General features: G+C 39.3%; 1 protein-coding gene across 1 annotated transcript in view; it reads left to right on the top strand.

Annotated features, from left to right (window-relative positions):
- Ppp4r4 (protein phosphatase 4 regulatory subunit 4) overlaps positions 1-23,062 on the top strand; it is a 131,719-nt gene that overhangs the window by 43,094 nt on the left and 65,563 nt on the right. Inside the window, exons 4-7 of the mRNA XM_004635205.2 lie at positions 17,805-17,952; positions 18,452-18,525; positions 20,830-20,936; positions 21,691-21,798. Of these exons, the coding sequence (XP_004635262.1) occupies positions 17,805-17,952; positions 18,452-18,525; positions 20,830-20,936; positions 21,691-21,798 (437 nt within the window). The remainder of the gene's footprint in view (positions 1-17,804; positions 17,953-18,451; positions 18,526-20,829; positions 20,937-21,690; positions 21,799-23,062) is intronic.

Genomic DNA, 23,062 nt, shown 5'->3' with positions numbered 1-23,062 from the left:
GAGTTGAACCCTTTGTGTCACTCTGGCAAGATACTCTGCTCCTGAATCAGCTGGGTGGGTCTTGCCTCTAGCCTCTTTGCAGGGAGTTCTGCTGACAGGTTCCATGCTGAGGGTCAAATGATGATCCAGTGGGCCCCGGGTGGTCTCACTCACATGCCAGGCCTGTGGTGTGGGTCGATTCAGGATCTGGCGGCCCCTGGCAGTCTCACTCACACACCGGGCTTGCACTCTGGGTCACTTCAGGATCCGCTTACACACGGGAGCCTGAGTTCTGGGTCTATTCAGGATCCGGCGGGCCCCGGGCATTCTCACTCACACGCTGGGCCTGGGCTCTTAGAGCATATTTATGCACAGCATCAAATGTGTGTTCTGAAGCTACAGACATACTTGAGTTGCAAAATGAAAGGTTTCAATAAGCTTTTAAAGTAATTAAAATTGATCTATAAAACAAAGGAATAACTGATTAGATGAAAATAAGCAAAGTGTATACTAATCAATTTGTACTCAGAAAGCATTCATTCCTAAGTGATTTCCTTCATTTCTTTAATCAATAAATAGCCATTTAATTAGAACCCTCATTTATCTTGTCCTGTGCTAAGTTTGAAAGAGAAACCCAAACACGTAGAAGAGTCTTAGATTAAGTTTTATGTCAAGGGCCAATGAAAAATGGTGAAGAATGAAGAAAATGAGAAGGGATTTCTAGGGTCAACTACTACAGTAACCCTTTCATAGAAAAAAATTTAATGTAGATAGTGAAATATTTGATCAACCTACAATTACAACGTGGAAGTCATGTTAAAAACTCCCTGCATTCAGAGATTAAGACATTTTCCAGTCTGCCTTGTTTATGAGAGGTTACTTCCCAGTGCTAATGCCGAGGCAGAGTCTCTGTTCAGTTTGGTCTTTTTTTTTTTTTTTTTTTGTCTTCTTTTTGTGGTCAAATTTCTTAGTTAATTTTATGGGAAAGCAAGCTTTATCCTGAAGTGAGCATTTAGTACTAATGGCATTCTCTTTCCTTGGGAAATATTTACTGAGTACTTCCCAAGTAGCAAGCACTGTGTTAAGCAGTAGAGGAATAGAAGCGAACAACACAGACAGGTAACTTGACCTCAGGAGGCTGCAGCTCCGAGGGAGAAATAAACTTTAAAGGAGTAAACCAAAAATAAAAAATAAATAAAAGGAAAAGGATGTAACTGTTATTTATAGTAAGAGATTTAAGAGATTCAGGGATAAAAGAGGAAATAAGCTGGGGGGCCAAGGAAAACCTCTTTTACTTGTCTTGTTTTGTTTTTTTTTTTTTTTTGAGAGTCTCACTAAGTAGTGCAGGCTGGCCTGGAACTCACAGACATTCTCCTGCCTTGGATCCCCAACTGCCAGGAGTACAGATGAGTGCCACGAGGCCCAGCAAGAAAAGCCATTTTGAAGCCCAGTGTGGTAGAGTGTGCTTGGAATGCCAGCACAAGTTGAGAGACGGGGGACAGGACAGGTTCAAGGAGCACGGGCAACTTGGCAACTTAGCTAGAACCTCTCTCAAAATATGAATTGAACTAATTCTATTATATTTCCACAGTATACTTTCTAAGTTATATTCAAAGTGGACAATACATGGTACAGCAAGTGGTTACACTCACTTATATCTAGGTCAAATTTAAGTAATAATCTAGAAAAAAATATTTTGACCTGCAATTTAAATTTCCTAAATGTGGAGATACTTAAAAACATAGTTGCTTTAATGTATGCATGATATAGAAGTTAAACCTAGAGTATCTTTTGAAAAACAAATAATTTTTTCCCTGTGGATTTAATTTAATTTTTTCTACGACACATTAAATTTAAACCTTAGACATTAAATTTTAATATCTGATTTGAAATTCTGTTATCTAAAAGTGAAAGAATTTATCAAAATTTCTAAAATACTATAGTCCTTTATAAAATTTAAATGGTAATGATATAATTACATTGAGTATTACAGATGATGTCTTTATAATACAGTGGAAAAATTTGCTGAGTCATTAAATTCATTTCATTTTTTCATTTATATTTTGGCTCATAATGTTACAAGGTTCTACAGTAAAAATGTCAGTGTCAGGTATATATAAAGTATCTAGCAAATACTTACTAAGATCTTGTTATGTGTCAAGTGCTTGTCAAATATTGTATACATTTTTGTCTGTAGCTATCCTGTAATGGGTACTTGATAGAGGAAGAAATGACTTAAATAACTTACCCAGAGTCACAAAGCAGGCTTGTGTTACAATTAGGTTTGAAGAGGAAGCCTGGCTCGTGAGTATTCCCTCTTCACTAGTATTCAGCCCTCTCACTAGCTGAGCCTGACTATAACGGATCCCTGAAGTATAATTTCACTTCTCAAATTTAGTTGTCTCTCATTTGGTTACTATAATAGCCTTCCGCTGGACCTGCTGCTTCTGCTTTGCCCATTGGAGCCCACTCATTCAGAGAGATCTTTTAAAAGCATCAATAATTTCTTATTACCTCTTGCATGAAAATTACTTTTGTGATGTGCCCTCAATCCCTAGAAATTGTATTACTTTATTTGGAAAACAGATTCTTTTTCAACTGCAGTTAAATTAAAGATCTTGAGATAGTGAGACCCTGGATTATTTGGGGGCGGGGTCTAAGTTTAGCCGGAACATTTGCTCTTAAGAAGGGAGAGGAAGACTTCACACATACACATACACAGGCAGTGACACTGGAGTGAAGTGAACACAAGCCAAGGTTAACAGCAGTTGTCAGAAGCTGGAAGGGCCAAGGAAGGAATTCACTCTGCAGCCTCTGGAGGGAATGCAGTCGCGCTAACACTTTGATTTGGCTGAGTTATATTGATTGGGGACTTCCCTCCTTCCAGAACTATGAGAGATTGTTTTTGTTGTTTTAAGCTCCACTCAGTTTGTGTTAGTATGTTACAGCAGCAATAGGTAACCTAAGTAACTTCCTATGGCAGTTAAATTTAATTGTCAACTTGACTGGCTTGAGAGCTGCACAGGATTAATAAAGCACACTTCTGTGTGTGTTTGGATGGGTTGGAAGACATGACCTTGGGTACCTATTCCCTGGCCCCTTCCTCTCAGACACTTTCCTTTCTTTGCTTCCTGGATGCCATGAGCTAAGCATCGTTTCTCGGCTGTGCCCTCCTGCCGTGCTTCTGCCTTGAAGGCAGCTAGCCATAGAATGAGACCTCTGAAGCCATGAACCAAGCTCTCCTCCCATTAGTTTAGGTGTTGTGCTTTATGTTGTTGTAATGAGAGCAGTGACTAGTACAGAAATCTGGGACCAGAGAAGCAGGGTCACTGCTATGACTGGACCCGACCATATCAGTCAGATGCCTTTAGAACTGAGGTAGGAAGGAAGTTAGATAAAGAAGCCCCAGAATGTCACGAGCAGATGCTGATGGGTGATTTTAGTCGGCTCAAAAGATCAGAATGCTGATAAGAATGCAGACAGTAAAGGCCAGGCTCATTAGGCTCCAGATAGGAACTCTATTACAAAATGAACTAGATGCGTACATGTTATATGCTGACAAAACCCAAAACTAACCCCCAAAACCTCAAAAAAAATGTCTCATTTTGTCCATGTTCTCATACTTTTCAGAAGGCTAAGTTTGAGGACTGTAGCTTAATTGATCTAGTGGAGGAAATAATAGTTCAGCTCAGTGTTTAGACTGTCATGGATGCTGTTGACTATTTTTATATTGATCTGCAGTGAGAATTAGAGGGCAAAAAGGAAGGTAGAACATTTTGAAAAGCTTAAATTTATCTCAGAAAGGAATTATGTATAATTTGAGGCACAAGGAATTGTGGTTGCTGAAGAGATTAGTGCCATTGTAAAGAAAGTAAGTACTTAATACTGGGAGAAGAAGAAAGATGCCTTGAGGGTGTCTCAGAAATCAGAAAGACCTCACCTGTCACAGGCTTTTTACAATGCTGGGACTATGAGACTTTGGGAAAGTCATTATGGTGTTTTGGTTGTAAATGGGATCGTTTTATCATGTGAGGAGGAATTATTGACGAATAGCGGTATTTATCTGGAGATTAAATATGATTTACTATATGTTTGGGCATCAAGTTGGTAAGAGGTGGAATGTAAATATTTAAACTCGATTGGCTTGGGAGTTTCCTGCAGAATTAGTAAAGCAGACTTCTGAGCATGAGTCATACGGGCATGACCTTGGTACCATATATAGTTTCTGGCCCCTTCCATTGTGACATGTGCTCTGCTTCCTGGTCACCATCAATTAAGTGTCTTTTCTTTATTGTGCCCAACTGCCATGATATTTTTTTTGCAACTAGCTGACCGTGGATTGAATGCTCTGAAATCATGAACCAAATTGTGCTCCTCTTCCTTTAATTTGTGGATATCAGATAATAAATTCCAGCAATGGGAAAGCTGACTAGTACAATTCCCACTTCTGATAGAATAAATGTCATCATGTCCTTCTGAACATGGCACCTTCCCGTCTTTCTCTTCCTTCCACAAGGGCAGTCGTTATCGATCTGGCTTATGACTATTTACCCACAACTAGAACAGTGCCTGGCAAATAATGGTCGCTCAAAAATAGTTATAAAATAAGCATTCATTGGACTTAATATTGTTGGGTAGTAAGTGTCCCCCTGAAAGGTCAGTGACACACTTGCCTATTCACTGATGACATTCTTGGGTAAGGAGCAAAAATATAGTAGAAGCAGGATGGCGTAGTGCTGATTTTGCTTCCTAGAGAGACCTTTGCTGGGGATAAGAAAGAAAAAGGAGATACATAGTAGAAAAAAGATAAAAGAGATGTAAATGAATATGAAATTTGATTATTTGAAATTCATAGATGTAGTAATATTCTGATCCTGAAAAGATTCACTGTTTACTTTTATTAAAGTTGTATGATTCTGTTTTTATGTGTAGAAATAATAAAAATTACTATAAATTTCTCCCTGGGTGAATATTTATTTTCACATTTTATATCTAGTGAATATAGGTAGACATAAAATTTTAATTGCTTCTTACTTTGAAATTTATGTAGAAAGCATTTACTTTGTAAATAAAGATATTTGTGAATAAAGTCATTCCTTTTTAAAAGTCTTATTTCAAGTAGCACAGTTAAGTGGATGAACAGTAGTACTGTGTAGGGCACTCTCTATGGGCCAGGCACTCTCCGTGATGCTTGAGGCATGTCCTTTAAAGTCCTTGTAACTCCACACGATTTACTTATGCTCCTTTTATAATTGGGAAGATAGATATATAGAGACCAAAAAGTTCAGTGCATGAGTATCAAAATTTTATTTGGTTGTTTCTAGAAGCTTGAAATAATATAGTTTGTTTTGACAGTTCTACCCTCAAAAGAAATAATTTTAAAGGACTTGAAGAGTATAAACAAACGATGCACATTGCTTTTTTGTGTGGTTTGCAGCAGGAAATGTTCTTTTCTTGTGTTAGATGTTTTCTGAGATAAAGTAGAAGTTAAGTTCTGCAAAGAGCAGAGGATTTTGTGAGGACAACACTATGATACATCATACACAGAACACGATGTCCTGGATCACCTAGAGACCATAAAGTGCCCACAGTATAGTATTCTGTTGACAGACTAAACATTTAGGGAACCTCGATATGAAGGAAGGCAGAGAAGAAGGGGAAATCCTTCCTATAAAGGAAGGTTGGTGAAAGATGGTCTTAGGATCAGAGTTGACCTCACTAGGAAGTTTTACAGTCTAGGTCACATAGTGTTATATAACTTATTTTCCTAGTAATAGAAAAAAAGAGGTGGCATTCACCCGAGGACCTGGGGAACATGAATGGATGATACAGCTTGCACTTTCTTCCATGATTTACAACTCAAAAATAAAAGTACATCACAGTGCATTTTGAAGATTCTGTCTGCATTGTTTTTCCTTTTTATCTTTATAGCTATTTGCAAACACTTAAGGACAAATATATTGATATTACTAATTACAATATCAAGGTTATATAGAAATGTTTACTGAATATGTAGGGTTTTTATATAACTATGTACCTATATAAAAACATATATAGGTACATAGTTATATAAGCTAATATTCCTAATAGGCCTAGAAATTTGCCTTTAAAAAATTCTAGAGGACAGTAGTGTTCTCACATGTGCTTCTTAGTCATTCAGTTATTACTTGTTTTGACTCTGCCTGCAATAAGAAGTAACAGAATTTTCTGTAATTCTTTTAACCATGTAATTAAGCTTATAAGAGGATTCTATGGTTCAAAAACAAAGCAATCAGTTCTGCTTGCCCTTTAGGATATAGAAAATTGCAAGAAAAATAAAAAATAATTATAGGGGCTGGGGGGATGGCTCAGTGGTGCAGCATCTGTCTGGCAAACGTGAGATCATGAGTTCAGTTCCCTGCCCCACAAAAAAAAATGGTTATAGATCATATCTGCAAGCTAAAAAGGAAATACCACATCTGATAGATACCTCCATAGATTTGAAAAACATTTATAGAAATCCAGCATTCACTCCTGGGGCAGGGCAATGGACTAGGAATAGACAAAATAGATAAGTTTTCTGAGAAAAAAATCTATAGATAAAACCATATCTTTCAAACTTAAAGATGAAATACTGAATACCTTCTGCAAAGATCAGGAAAAAGTCAAACTGCTTTCTCTTACCACTTATTTATTCATATACATATGTCTATGTATTGGCAGTGCTGGGGCTCAAACCCAGGGCTTTGTGCATGTCAGGCAAGTGCTTTACTACTGAGCCACAGCCCCACTGCTTACCACTTTTAATATTGTACTAGATATTTTAGCTAGACAGCAAGGCAACAAAAATAAGTGAAAGACATCCACATTGCAGAGAAACAAAACTGTCTTTCTTCTTGGAAAAGTTATGTATGTAGGAATCTACAAAAGAGAAACACTAAAACTACTAAGTGAGAGTACAAAGGTAGCAAGATGCAAGATCAATATACAAAAGAAATCAATTGTGTTTATATATACCAGCATTCAACAACTTGAAATTTAGTTTTTCCTAAACTATTAGAATAGCTTTAAATTAAATCTGATTAATAATATTTAAAACATATACTGACAATTACAGAACATTGCTGAGAGGAAATAATAAGAGAATTAAGCAAACAATAAGGTAGGACATGGGTATAGACCCCAAAGACTTAATATTCTTTTTTTTTTTTTTTTTGGGCTGGCTCTGAATGCCTTCAGGGCAGGTTTGAGTCCTGGGGATCGAACCACAACAACCTGAGCCTGACTGCTTTGCTGAAGCAGCCACTTAAAGAACTGAGCTAAGAGGCAGGCCCCCTGATAAGCTAATTAAAAAAGCTATACAAATATGTGAAGGACCTACAGTAGCAGAAACAACTTCAAAAAGAAACAAAATTGGAGAACTCATACTACCTGGTTTGAAAATATAATAATATAGTATGTACCTACAGTGATTAAGATTATATGGTGTGAATGTAAAAATTGATCGTAAAGTTAAATCTCTCTCTCTCTCTCTCTCTCTCTCTCTCTCTCTTTCTCGCTCACTCTCTCTATTTTGTCAGGTACAAAGGCAGTTCAGTGTAGAAAGGGTAGCCTAAGCAGCTGGGGAGATAGCCTGGTGGTCTAAGTGCCTACCTGGCAACTACAAGGATCAAAGTTTGATCCCCAGTACTGCATGCTATGCCAGAGATCCTTACCAAAGAAAGGGTAGCCTTTTCTTGAAACAAATAGTTCTAGAACAATTGGGAACATGTTCTTAACATTGTGCCATGTAAAAAATTAATTGAAAGGGCCAGCAAGATAGTTCAGTGGACTAAGTGCCTGCTTAGGCAAGCACATGGACTGGAGTTTGATCTCCGGCACCACGTACCAAGCCAGCCCTGCCCCTGGACATGCTGAGCCTTCAACTGATACTGGGCATGGTGGCATATGCCTGTAATCCCAGCATTGGGGAGGCTGAAAACAGGAGGATTGCTATGAGTCTAGGGAGATAGCCTGGTGCGCTAGATAGACCCTGTACCAAATACATTAAAAAAATAACCAACCTAAAAATAGATGTAAATGTTAGCTAAAATAATAACAATTTCCAGAAGACAAAATGTTTTTGGAACCTGGATGGGTTTGAAAAGGCTTTTTACATGTGATACTAAAAGCTAGATTCATAGAAAAAAAATTTTTAAAAATTTGTCTGTGTACTCTTCAGAAGCCACTGGTAAGGAAAAGACAGGTCAGAATGGGAGTAGTATTTATTTATTTATTTATTTGGTACAAGTCTCACTACGCAGCTTGGACTCGTAGTGATCCCGTTTTCAGCCTCCCCAGCACTGGGATTACAGGCATGCACCACTACGCCCAGACTCGGTGGCTGGCTCAGCGTGCCCAGGAGCGGGGCTGGTGGGGAGCAGTATTTGTAAATCACTTTGATAAAGGACATGTGTTCAGGAAATATAAAATGACTCACAACTCAAAATAATTTGAGGGCTAGGGAGATAGCTCAGTGGCATAAGTGCCTCCTGGCAAGTACAAGGTCCTGAGTTCAATCCTAGATACCAGAAAAAAAAAAAACAACTGATTTAAAAGAATGGGCAAAGAGTTGAGCAGCATTAGTCACTAAAGAAGTCAAAGGAAATCTGCTGTACAACTATTTAAAAACCCTGACCATTCCAAGTGTTGGCAAGGTTTTGGAACATCTCAAAACGCCTAGGCTGCTAGTGGCAATGTAAAACATGAAACCACTTTGGCAAACAATTTGACAGTTTCTCAAAAAATTAAAAATGCATTTTCTGCATTGAGGATTAAAAAGAGATGGGGATGGGGTCACCCTCATGCCATGCCAGCTCTCAGGGAGGCTGAGGCACAAGAATTGCCAGGGGTTAAGCAGTTTAGCAAAATCCTGTCTCAACATAAAAATAATTGCGGAAGCTAGGGATGTATCTCAGTGTGAAGGTTCTGGGTAGGGGGCACTGACTTGTACCTGAATGTTCACTGCAGTTTCTTTAAAGCTGAAAGTAACCCAAATATCTCTATAGATGGAAGACAAATCCACTGTGGCACAGCCTCTGAAGGGGACAATATTTGCTATCTATTTTGGATCCAAGCCCTTTGTGGGTTATGTGTTGAAATATCTCTTACTCTGATTTATCCAACATCTTAGATTTTGTTTTGTAAGCAGCATGACTGAGGTTTATTTTTAATCCAGTCTTACCTTATTTTAATTAGAATAGCTCATGTATTTTAACTAGTTGAATGTCATCTTACGTTGTCTTTGCTCTTTTTTGCCAACTGCTCTGGGTTCCTTTTTCTCTCTTTTATCTCCTTTTTTTTTGAATTAGGTAGTTTCATTCTTTTGTTTCTTCAGCCTTTGTCAGCTTGGAAATTATATATTCTTTTACTTTGCTTTTGTAATAAAAGCAAAATAAAGACATGTTGTCAAAGTTTAATGGTCGTTGGTATTTTTACCTTCTTCTTAGATAATACACAGCCTGATAACTTTAACTCTATTTAATCCTCTTCTAATTCATGTATTGTTGCCAGCTATTTAAATTATATATTTCAAGCCTTCAGATGTTGTAACTGTCAGATATAATCAGTATTTATTTAGGCTTATCCAGATATTTATCAGATGTGGAATCTTCTTCCTGAAAGACACTCTTTAATTTCTTTAGTGCAAGTCTGCTAGTGCCAAGTTCTGTCAGTGTCCCTGGGCCTGAGGGTGTGTTTTGCTCTTCTTCAGAGGCCCAGTGACACACATGTGTTTCTTTTTTGGCATACGTATGGTATGGTCCGTGACTGACTTTTGTTGTGTTTGGAAAATTCCTAGCTATCATTGTTTTAAATGTGATTCTGCCTAACCCCTCTCTTCTTTCAGGACCCAGTTGCACATGTGTTAAATGTTTTCACGGTGACTTCTGTGTCTTTGACTTCCTTTTCCAGACATGTTTTTCCCTTTGTGATACACTTTGAGGGTTTCCTCCTGGCCCATCTCCCAGTTCACTAACTCATCTCTGTATCACCTGACTTTGACTTTTATTATTATATGTTTCTTTTCTGGAATTTGTACTGAACTCTTTAATAAATTTCCCTCAAACCTTTATATATACATTAGAAGTCTTTGGTAAAATTCATAATTGTATCTTTTATCCTCTTGAACCAGATATGTAGTAGCCAACTGTATCTGGAGCTCCTTTTGGTATCTTCCTATTTCCTGTTGTTTTGCTGCTTTTCACTCATATTATCTTATCTCCCCATGTGCCTGAATAGTATTGATTATATGCTTGATTTTATACTTAACAAATTATTTGTCAAGGTGTTTGAGGCCTGGGGGACATCTTTCTTTAGAAAGCAATATGGCTTCCTCTGGTCAGCACTGCGCTGTGATAGCCATCAAGTCTCTGTTAATCCCATTTCGAGTATGGGATGATTTGGGGCTGGGTTACTCTATGAAGCCGGCCGGGCTTACTATAGGAAAACCCTTAGTTTTGCAGCAGAGGGGCCTCTTGGCATGGCTGTGGACATGTGCGAGCCCTCAGTCTGTCAGCACTCTCCTCCCGAACCAGCACATACCCCAGCGGAGGAAGCAGCCCACACCATGGGCCCGGTTTTCTTTGTCTCTTCACCTTTTGGTGGGCTATTTTCCTCAACCTTCATGCCTTTATGAAGATGATTTCTATTTCTGCCCAACTTTTTACACTTATCCTTACAGAGAGAATTGATCAGAAGTGCACAGTTTTCCTTAACTGAACGAGGAAGTGCCTTCTTGTTTTTTATTTTCATTTCTTTTGGTTTACTCCTTGGTTTACTCTCAGAACAGCATTATTCCTGTGTGTCTGTTTAAATCCTCTGTAGGCTTTGTGTACACCTCTGTCCCTCTACTGCACATGTCACCGCCCCACTTTTACACAGATCAGCTGATTATTTTCTAATGATTGGTTAGGAGTAATCGGGAACCTAAGACTTAAGTATTCTGTCAAAATATTCATGAATTCTTTACACTGTATAAACATTGTGTTCCTAAAGGCCCTTATTTTGTTGAGGTAAAATTATATTTATAGTTTTTCATTTTTGTCTGTATTTTTTATGCAGGAAATCTCTTCCACATCTATATCTTTAACTATCATCTATATAAATTTATTATCTGTAGCAGATAGTTTCAGAGTAGCAGTTCTCTATGGTTAATACTCTCTAGTTGCATGTCGTAAAGGCCTCTCAGAGTTAACTGGTGCAGAGCTGAGCTCTTGAGTTACCCGAGCTCCTCCAGGGCCTTCCACCGTCCTGTGCACTCCTGCTCTCTTCCTGGTTGCCCAGCTGGGTTGGCTGAGTCATCCGTGATAGTGCTCTTACTACTCCCTCATGTAATCCTGTTTATTTTGTGTCTTAGCTATTTCTTGAATCTGTTCATCTCCCTCCAGTTATACTACCTCCACTCCAGCCCAAGCCATTAAGAGAGTTTTCTCCAGTAAGTTTCATAGCTTTCCATAGGTTCCTCATCCTTTGCCTCCTCCTATTTGTTTCTCTCCTGATTCATTTTCAACTTCATAGTCAGCATGATATTTCAAAGCATTTAAAACTATAATTCACGTATTCTCTTGCTTAATGCATGTAAGTCTTTGCAGAATTGGGGCTGTCTGTTCACTGCCTCAGCAAAACCTTCTCACTCTGCTGCAGGCACACTGGTTTTCTTTCAGTTCTTCGAATCTACAAGCTGCACCGACATTCCAGTGCTGGGAATGCTTTTCCTTTCTACTCATCTCGCTTCTCTCTCTCCCCTCTCCCACTTTGCCTCGGTATTGTTTTCTCTTTACACAAGTGAGTTGTCACTTCTCAGGAAAACTACCACCGACACGTCAACGGTCCCCTATTAGGTGCTCTTATGGTGCCTTGTACGTCTCATCCTTAGCTGTTTTCATGGTCTGAAGTCTAGAGTTAGCAGTGTTGAAAAGATGAGGTACATTGCTTGTCCTGCTCTTGTGTCAAGAGGTCTGAAACACCCAGCACAGGACCTTGCGTGTAAATGAGCATTTCTTGATTGTTTCAACATATATAACCAGCAGAAGGTACCAGAAGACAGAGAATCAGGTCTTTCACTTTTTGCTAGTTACCCAGAATCCTTAGCATGACAGTACTGTTTAATAAGCCACTGTGAACAATATTAAGATTCCATTGTTTTCAGGATTAGATTTTTGGTAGACTAGAAAGAGTTTAGGATAGAAGGTAATAAAAGTAATCTGTTTCTGTTTGAATAAAGAAATTGCTAGACTTTTCATTGCTACTTTTTTCCCTCAAGAATTTTTTAAAATATTTATTTATTTATTTATTTATTTATATGTATTTAGTACAGGGTCTACAGGGTCTCACTACACAGATAGGACTCATAGTGATCTGTCTATGTTCAGCCTCCCAAGTGCTGGGATTACAGGCGTGTGCCACCATGCCCAGTCTCAATCACTGTCTCAGCATGCCCTGGGGGCAGGGCCACCATGGCAGGCCTGGGATTGAACTCCTGGCCCCATGTCTGCCTAAGCAGGTGCTTTAGTCCTCTGAGCTATTTGGCCAGTCCTCCAAGAGGGTTTTTAAAAAAATGTTTAACTAAATATTGTTATACTGGGTCATTTGAAAATAAATAGGTTCTATACATTTATAGACTTAATATGTTCTCCATAGCTATCACTTCTAATAAATAGGTACTTGTTACATATGTTCTTTGGAACATTTTATTCTGATGCTTTATATTTTAAGCCTAAATTATAAAATTATCTATGATTCTAATTTATTATATATAAAAATGACATTTCAGGATAATACCAGTAGAAGCTCAGTTTCAAAAGTGTGCTTTTTTTTTTTTTTTTTTTTTTTTTTTTTGGTGGAACCAGGGATTGAACTCAGGTCCTTGTGCTTGTCAGGCAAGTGCTTGTTCTACTGAGCCATCTCCCTGGCCCGGGCTTAGTCTGCTGAGCCATCTCCCTGGGCCCAAAAGTGTGCTCTTAAAATTTATTTTGTTGGTCTTCTGATTTTACACAGCAAGATATTTCACCACACACATGCTGTAGTCATATAATGGCGTCTGTTCCTTGGCAGAATGGGCTCTTTGGGCTGTTGGTATGCATATCTCCTTATGAACCTTGTATATAATCACTGAAATACAGGTTTAAAGAATTGAAAAGCACATTCCTTTGTTACTGGTGCTTATTGTCTACATTTTGGTTGCCCTCCCAGACTGATTTTCTGTGCACTCTGCTAGTTCCTTTACCCTTTATTTGGTACGAAATGTGTCCATCAGGGCCAGGGAAAGAATGAGGTGGCGCAGCTAATTGTTTTAGGCATCTTAAAGTTCTGATTATTCATTATTCAACTAGATTTAAAAATCTTCTATAAATATTACAATTTTATAATGAAAAGAACTGTTAATTACCAAGATTCCTCCATTTATTACCCACGGTACTCTAGATGTTTGACAAGTCCTAGTCTCTTAATATTTTAATGCTTAAATCGCTATTATTTCATTAAAAATAACAGTGATGTTATCTAAAAGTACAAAAAGATACTTTGTAATTTTGGAGCTCTTCTACCTTTTATTAGCCCCATTAAGTGTATTTTTCAGTTTTATTCAATAATATTAGTTTGAGAATACGTGACTCCAAAGTATGCATATCCAAAGTAGATACGCATCTACTCTTTTGGAATAAGCCAGTGACTTTTGCAGTGCTTCTCAATATTGTTTATTACACAGAGAAAGATCTTTTGATGGAAATGAGTCAGGTGTTTTGCAGACGGACAGACAGTTTTTCTCTCTGCAATGAAGGTGTTTTTTTACAAAATAGCTGCTTGCACCATTCATGTTAACTAATATAATGCATCTTAAACACAAAAGTATGTATTACATTTTCCTTCCTTGAGTGGAAATAGTTTTTTAAATTTGGAGATGTCTATACCTCATTTATCAAATGTCGCATTGTGTTGTTGAGGACTTGGAGCTGGGATGCCAGCCGTGCAGGAGCATGCGAGAGGATGGTTGCTGCCCATACGGCATGCACCTAAGCAATAGAGGAATTTACCTTTCAGTGTCTTCCAAGGCCCATGAGGATGCACACTTATTTATCCAGAGAGTATGGATCTCACACGTGTTTGTTCAGAAGGTGTGGCTCTGTGGAAGAGAACACTAATGGGTAAGTATCAAGCTGTCATTGTATTATGTTCCAGAAAAACACATTTAGAAGTCAATTGCTTTTAGCAGTGATAAAATCTCTTAGTCTGTGCTGGTTTCTCAACAGTGGACACTTCCAGATGTTGCAGTCAGCATAACAAGAGAAAAACCTAAATCCTGATAAGACTTGAGGATTGTTGGAAAATTAAATGCAAACTAGTTGGGGCAAATGTTGCTGCGGGAGTCAAGACTAAGTCATGCAGTAAGAAGAATGAAGCCCGGAGCTCTTCCTGTTCTTCCTTGCACACAGTCTGCGTGTGTGCAGACCCAGGACTTAATGACGTAAAGAGGGCAGAATTCGGCTCTGGAGCTAAAGCCAGCAAACTCATGCGAACTGGAATGTAAAGTGTGGCCCTCAAAATTTATTTTAATATTGCTTTGCAAAGTCCTTTCTGTTTCTAAATAAAAGCTATGCCTCCTGAAACCTGTAAGTGATATGTACTGGCCACACCAGATCTTTTTTGTTTCCCAAGTTCAGAGTTGTCACTATGGAACAAATGTTTACTTTAGAAGCAGTGAAACAAGGGAGGTGGGAAGCCAATTATTCAGAAGCCAATTATTGCGTCTGCTTTACACCTTAGTATTCCTTCTCTGTTCCTCTCAGTCAAAAATTTAGTTGAAAAACCTTGCCATAACATTTGTGTATGTTGTCCGAAAGCTCAGAACAAATTGAAACAGAGCAGCCACTCAAATATGTGGCAGGTTTTCTGGGAGTGCACTGTAGGACCGGCAAATGCCACTGCCAACTCTCCCGCCCTTCTGGGTGATGGCTGATGTAAGCCATCCCTTAACCAGTGGTGAACGGCTGGGTCGGACCAAAGAGGCGGAAGCCCTGCTTCCGAGTGCTTTGCATTTTGTGGGCAAGAGTTAAGCAGTAGAGTTGCCAGTTATTGGCTCACTGGTTCTTCATAAACTACGTCACTGCTCTTTCTTGTACTATACTTGTAGGTGTGTTACCACCCACGTGATGACTGGCAGTGGTTGGTCCCTCTGTCCAAATCAAGCAATGTGGGCTTAGGCTCTAAGTCATGATAGTAGAGATGTTGGGGTAGCAAATGGCAGAAGCAGCTCTCGTGGGCACGAAGGTGGGTTGAGAATGCACAACCATTTGAACCAGTTTTGCTTTCTCTATTTTTTATGGATCACCTTAAAAATCTCTTGAAGCCACTTTTTAGGAGATGTGGAAAAATGTGTGTAAAGGGAGACAACAACTAGAACAGCAAGTTTAGGTGAAAGGGTGTGAGCTACTTACTTACCCAGCAGTTACTTACCAGGATGCCTGCTGTGTCATGGGCGTTGGGAGTGTAGCAGTAGGCAGACGACAGCTCCTGTGGTCGGGGTGCTTGTGCTAGTTGGAGGACAGAGGCCACCAAAGCATGACTCTGCTGTTACGTTGGAGCGGCTATGAGTAAGCCGGTAATGGGGCAATGAGAGCTGGAGGCAGCTTTCAGTTTGAGATAATCAGGGAAGAGCTCAGGCAAAGATGAGCTGAGTGGAGGTTTGAAAGAGGTCAGTCACCATGTGACAATCTGGACAAAGGGAGAATTGAGGACAGATACTGAAAGTCACTGAGAGGACTCTGACTTTGAGTGAGAAGGGAAACATTGAAGAATTTGGATCAGAAAAGTGACATGATGTGACCCACTTCTTAAAAAGAATCTCTCATCTGCTGTATAGAGAATATACAGCAGGGGGCAGTAGAGCCACGGGCTAGGTAAAGGTTACTGGATTCATTCGATCCGGAGGTGATGGGGCCTGGCGGGGGTGAGAGTGTGAGGAGTGACGAGTGTCAGGTTCTCGGTCTGTTTGGAGGCAGACCTTTGAGGATTTGCCTAGTCTTTTGGAGTGGGAGAGTGAGGAAAATGAAAGAGGCCCCTGGAATTGTGGACGGAGCACTGAAAGGACAGACCTGTCCTGTGCTGTGTACGGGGTTGAGGACGACTGCTGGGAGCAGGTCCGTGAGCGTGGCGGCGGTTCCTCGATATCTGGGGCAGTGTAGACAGTGATGGCTGGATATGCCGTGCTCGTTACTGAAATGTTCGTTTTGCTCAGAAGTTGGTAAGTCAGAAAAACTTGTGTAAGTGACTGAAATCTCTATGAAGGTGGTGTTTTAATTCACATTTTGTATATAAGGAAATAACACAGAAAGATTCGTTTTTCTAAGATCACAGGGATAAAAGTTTATAACTATAAGTTCCATGATGTTCGTATGTTCTAGAAGCTTAGTTACAAAATAGGCTTGCACAGAAAAGTATAAAAACGAAGTATAAGAAGCAAAGCCATGTTGTTATATTGAGCTGGAGGGGACTCAGGTCAACAACTTCTGACATTGCCAGTCAAGTGGAAGACCCAGTACTATTATGGACTGCTGGACTATTTTAGAATATTTTGCTGAGTTCACACTCCTATAATATTTAAATGACGGAACTAAACAAAAAAAGGAGATACAGATGAATGTCCATTTTGTGTCTGTGTATTCAAAATGGTTGGGATAGATATATAGTTACATTCTCTTAATTCAGTGAATAGAGGGATTTGTGTTTGTAATAGTGTTTGTAAATAGGATATCATGTCTGCATCTTGTACAGCAGCCACTAGGAAGGCAGTATGCAATGTGTTAATTATTGAAACTGTCAATTTGATTTGAAACTACCAATTTGATTTGAAACTGTCTCATTGCTATTTGTTTCTCAATAATATTATGGAACCCTCCCCCCCCCAAAAAAAAAAACAAAATAGGCTTGCAAAGGGATCTCCATGATTGACTGAATGAAAATATTTTTGGCCGCTTTTATATTATACACACAAGTGCGCACACCAGAGACTTATACAAGTCTAAGTAATCTCTTCAGTGAGGTTCAGATTTGTTATATTTGATGTGTTGAAAGCTTATATTCTAATGTAGAATTTAAATTGGAATATACACTTAAAGTTTTAAATGTGATGGAATGGTATTAATATTTTTTTAATCAACATTTTAGGAATTCTTTTAAAATGTTTAATTCTTGGTAATTTATGTTCTTACCTGTCATTTGGAAAATATTTGCACAATCTTAAGTGTGTCCTTTTTTATAGTGGAATATGTAATTTTATTTTAAGGCAGAAATGTAGGTAATGAAAACACACGTGACCGATCGCTTGCGTGTTCATGTTGTTCCAGGTAGGGTGGCATCTGTCACCAGCAGTAGCAAAGGGGAGATGCCAGCGCACCAAAACGCCTACACTTGTTTAGAGGTTTATGTATTATTTATAATTTTTACCCATTAAAACAATGGAATATTATTTATTTTATAAATCCTTAAGACATTTAAGGTGCCAGTGGTCTGAGTTAAATTACTAGGGAGAGATTAATATAGTTCTCTTAAAGCGGTAATATTACATATTCTTTCTTTCTTTTTTTTTTTTTTTTTTTGGCGGAACTGAGGATTGAACTCAGGCCCCTGCGCTTGCCAGGGAAACGCTTATTCTACTGAGCCATCTCCCCAGCCAGTATTACATATTGTTAAAGGTCACATGCAATAACTTGTGGCTTATGACTGTGTGTGGTTTCTGTGTCCTTCGTTGAGTTTGTAAGTGTGGCTTCTGGCCTCTCACCGCTGTCAATAGCAAAGTCTTTCTGATCGCCCAGGAAGTCCTGCACGTTGCGGGAGTGGAAATGCAGTTGACGGCCGCGGCGTCGCTTCTGAGCATTCTGCAGGAAGAGTCGGTGTCGGTGCACACGTATGCGCACGCCTTCCTCCAGGTCATTCTCGCGCACCTGGAGCACAGGGACGCAGGTCAGCACCCGGCATGCCGAACCACCGTATGTTTCTTTAGGGTTTCTGGTAGGTGGGCGAGCTGTGGCTGGCGTTCTGCGGGCCTGAGGAGGGTTATTGAGACGGCCGTGCTGAGAGCGCAGCAGTGGCGTGGCGGAGAACAGCCACGTCTGTCCTTTTACAAAGGCCACGAAATTAAATGTCCTTGCCAGGTGAAGAGCGCATGAGTTCATCTTAGGATTTGATTTATACTTTCCTCTTAAGAGTTTTTCTTTTACAGATGTTTATAGTATTATCATACAGCGAAACAACACATCTTGGGTTAAAGATGCCCCCACATCACTTTTAAATTTATGAAAAATTTTTGATTTGGCTAAGACACAAAATAGAACTTCTTAGAATAGTAATGAAATAATTATATATGTTCTTGTCTTATCATTAAATGCTACTGTACACATTCAAGTCTGCACTGAGACCACGTTTGTGAGACCTTTAGCCTGTCACTCTCTGTGCCCGTCAGGTGTCAGCAGTGCATGGCTGGAAACGCTTCTGTCTGTGATCGAGGTGTTGCCAAAAGAAACCCTGAGGCATGAGGTAACACTGTGGTTTAAATTTTCTTTGGTAAATATTTTTTTTAATTTATTTATTTTTATTTATTACATTTATTTATTGTGTGTATGTGTGGCCAGCTCAGCCCACCAGGGGGCTGGTCTGGCTGGCATGTGGTGCTGGGGATTGAACCGCGGTCCCTGTGCTTTGCCAAGCTTGTTTCAAGTAGGTGCTTTAGACCATTGAGCCATCTCTCCAGCCCTCTTTGGTAAATATTAATAAGTCTAAGTTTTTTCTTTTGTCAAAATGGTTTTTGAATGCATAAAATTGTTTTCCATTCTGAAAGCAACACGTCCTCACTGTAGAACAGCTGACCAACGCAGGTAGTGGAAGGAAAAAGAGAGTTCCTGGCTGTGCGCTTGCACCCCTGAGGTTTGGACGGGCGCCTTCTCCTACCTGTGGTTGCTCCTGGCTGTGTTAGCAAGCATGTTGAATCTGTATTATCATTTTCTACTTAGTATTATTTTTCTGTTATATTAATTTCATTTGGTAGTAGCTGCAGAACAATCTGCTTAATAAAAATTCAAGGCTTTCAGCCTTAAAATTATCAAAATAAAGCATTCAGAGTATCTCTGTAGAGATTATACTGTAATAAAATAATTTATTTAAATGTAGAAAAGTAGAGTTACTGAGTCCGAAAGGGCATTAATATTAAGCTCTTGACTAGCAATATGTGAAAAGGCTACTTCTCTGGATTTTCATTAGCTGTGCTACTTCACTTTAATTTGTTGGGTTTTTTCTTTAAATGCACTTAGTACAGGGTCTGCAGGGTGTCACTATACAGATTGGACTCATAGTGACCCTCCTGTTTGCAGCCTCTCAAGTGCTGGGATTACAGGTGTGCGCCCACCATACCCAGTCTCAATGTCTGTCTCAGTGCGCACCAGGGATGGGGCCAGCATGACATGCTGGGGATTGAACTCTGGTCCCTTTGTCTGCCTAAGCAGGTGCTTTAATCTGCTGAGCTGTCTGGCTGGCTCCTTACCTTTTGATCACAGTTTATATATGCCACCAGGCTGACTAGATAGCTCAGTGGATTAAATACCTGCTTAGGCAAATACAGAAACTGGGGATCAATTCCCAGCCCCACATGCTGTGCTGGCCCTGTCCCTGGGCATGGTGGTGCATGCTTGTAATCCCAGCCCTGGGGAGGCTGAGAACAGAAGGATCACTACAACTCTGAGTTGCATAGTGAGACCCTGTATCACATACATTAAAAAATTATATATGCCATATAATAATGTCATAATGCCACAGATAATGTTAAATTTGCTAATTTTTTGTTACATTAGAAAATATATTATTGTACTAAAGCACCTGCTTATTAGGCAGAGCACAGCGGCAGTGCTAGCCATGCCCCCCAGGGCACCCTGAGACAGTGATTGAGACTGGGTGTGGTGGCGCACGCCTGTAATCCCAACACCTGGGAGGCTGAAAACAGGAGGATCACTATGAGTCCAGTCTACATAGTGAGACCCTGTAGACTCTGTACTAAAAATATATATATATATATATATTAGATATTCCTAATTAAAAGCTCCTAATTGTCAACATTGTTCAGTAATTCTTCTTGAAAGATTTTTAAGTAAATTAAGATGAAAGAATAAGAAAACTAGGAAATTTATCTTTTAATGAAATGATTTGCATTGTTTGAACATTGTTTATATATTTCTTTACAAGTATGCCATGACTAAAAAAAAGATCAGTTACCCATGCAGGAAATGCTCTGTGCTGACTTTATTAAGCGTCTTTGTCTTTTCTCTGTCCTCGTGCGCTCTTATTCTTATCATGGTGCCAAAATACTTGCTTGAAAAATGAGATTTATGCAGTTGTAAAAACTTTGATATACTTTAACTTTCTCTATGTGAGCTATACAGAGTGTGACATATATGTTTAGGTGATGGAAGAATTCACTGAGAGCTTTAGTTTTTGTTCCCTTTTTTTTTTTTGGCTGGCTCAGGGTGCCTTCAGGGTGGGTCTGGTAAGGCATGGGGAGCTGGGGATGGAAGGAAGGAACTGCAGTGCCCTGACTGGACTTGCCCCAGTACGTGCTTAAACAACTGAGCTAACTCTCAAGCCCCTCTGTTCCTAACTGTTTTTAACTGCATAATTTATTATCTTCAACCCAGAAGACAAAGCAAGAGATTTAGATTATGAACAGTCATGCTCTTCAAATTGTAAATAAAGTGGTCTTAAAGCAGTAAAGTAGACTTTGGAGAGAGTAGCTAGGCTTTTGGGGAAGGATGTATGTAACTTTGTGGATTTGTTCTCTGAATCTTTTTTCTTTAGATTTTGAATCCTCTTGTTTCCAAGGCACAACTGTCCCAAACAGTCCAGTCTCGTTTAATTAGTTGTAAAATTTTAGGAAAATTGACCAACAAATTTGATGCCCACACGTGAGTATTGTATGTAGTTTTGTCTCTTCTACTAAGTTAAGTTGATTTAATATGTAATGGCTGCAGGGTTGACTTTGTTAGATTTGTATTATGCCATACCACATTCAAGTTCAGCTTTTTTACCTTTCTGTAATCCCAAATAGAAATCTCCTCACTCAGAGCACTTCTCTTCCTATAAAAGATCAGTAAGATGGACTTCGCTTCTGCGTCCCGTCTTAGTCTCCTTTTTATTCCTGGTGTACTTTTGAGGAGAAAATAGCACTACAGCATTATTTTAGGACTTTCAGAATTGGTAAACATGACACAAAACTGGTATTTCTTCTCTCATATGTTTATTGTTATGAATTTTGTTATTTTGAAGATTTATGAACCATGTTTATAATTCAGATGCTACTCTGTTCAGATGATAAATAGCAAAGGAAGGAATGGGAATGTGATATGAATGTAGCAGGAGAGTAAAATAGAAAGTTGAAGAATATTTGGGTTGATAGTGGCTGGACCAGCGCTTTCCTTGCCTACTGTCTTAGCAAAACCAATCCAAAATTAACCATGATTTTTAATGAATTGTATTTGTAAATTTCAAGTAACCAATAACATCCAAATTTAATAATGCAGAAATATATTGTGAACTGTAAAGCCTTAAAGTGTATTGTTATTACTAAGATAATTTCTGTGTTTAAAGATAATTGTTTGAAAATACTAGTTGTTTTGAAACAGTCATCCATTTACATGTTTCTTTCCTCCCCTCCCTCAGCATCAAAAGGGAAATACTTCCTCTGGTAAAATCACTCTGTCAAGATGTAGACTATGAAGTTCGATCTTGTATGTGTCGGCAATTAGAAAACATAGCTCAGGGCATTGGGTAAGTATACTTTCAGTTCCTTCTGCCATAGGCCTATTTCTGAGTTATCAGACAAGCACGCTCTGTCCCTGCATTTCAGGAAAGCATGCTATTGAAAGGTAACACTGAGTGTGATCTTTCAAAATAATAACAAGGGCTTCCTGATGTGTCTCGTCTGAGCGATAAAAAGGAGTATGTTTAGCTTGGTGGTAGGCATTCCATTAATATTGATTTCTTTGTTTCTCACCTTAATTACTTCGTTTTTCCAAATACATTGAACCAAGAAAAATTGGCCTCCCAGAATAAGCCATGCTTTGGCTGTCCATTGCGTTTCTTCTGGTTGTCTCTCCTGGGCTCTGTTACTGGCTTGTTTCAGATGAGATTGCTCTCCTGCATGTCCTTCTGTGTCCCTGTGCAAGGTCAGGCCTCCCCCTCCTGTTTCTTGCTCTCCTTGCCCTTTGGGTGTGTGGAGCTCAGGAAGGAAAGGCCTAGGCCAGCCAGTCTGTTCTCTACAGCTTGAGCCACTCAGAGCTATCAGTATGATATTAAAGGGAATCTTAGCCCAAAGCCATTTCCTTGGGGAGTTTTTGTAAGTGATTCTAAATTGACAGTTTTAGTAGAAGCTGCACTGATTTCCTCTAGTTCTATGCTTCAGTTAAGCAGTCAGGTGCTGGTGCTTTGTACCATTGTTAATGTGTTAAAAACCTAGGCTAGGCTGGCCAGATAGCTCAGTGGACTAAGCACCTGCTTAGGCAGAGCACAGTGGCCGGGGTTTGATCCCCAGTGTGCCATGCCAGCCCCATCCTTGGGGCACACTGAGACAGCGATTGAGACTGGGTGTGGTAGCGTCCGCCTATAATCCCAGCACTTGGGAGGCTGCAAACAGGAGAATCACTACGAGTCTGATCTGTGTAGTGAGCTCCTATAGACCTTGTCCCAAATACATAATAAATAAAATCCTACGTTGATATTTAAGGCTTTGGGAAAGCGTTAGGCTGTCACACAAATTCAAGGCATAGGACTGTCCTCTGTCCTATGTCTGCTCTTACTAAGTAGAATTTAAATGTTGAAGCTTAATGGCTCAAAAGAGTAATTAATTCCTTTGTTTAGTTCTTAGAAAAAACTTTTAACAAGTCTCTAAATGTAGGTGATGCTATTTGGGTCTTTGTGGAGCATAATTAATTCAGCCTTTCCCAGACCTGTTCTTATCAGTCAGGAGAGCATACAGTTGCCTTAATCACTTTATCAAGATTTAGAATATGCATTTATCTATTTTTTGTCACCT

Source organism: Octodon degus, unplaced genomic scaffold, assembly GCF_000260255.1.
Source record: "Octodon degus isolate 3935 unplaced genomic scaffold, OctDeg1.0 scaffold00070, whole genome shotgun sequence".
Taxonomy (NCBI): domain Eukaryota; kingdom Metazoa; phylum Chordata; class Mammalia; order Rodentia; family Octodontidae; genus Octodon; species Octodon degus.
Note: the sequence above shows the minus strand (reverse complement) of the source record. Positions and strands in the feature narration are given on the sequence as shown.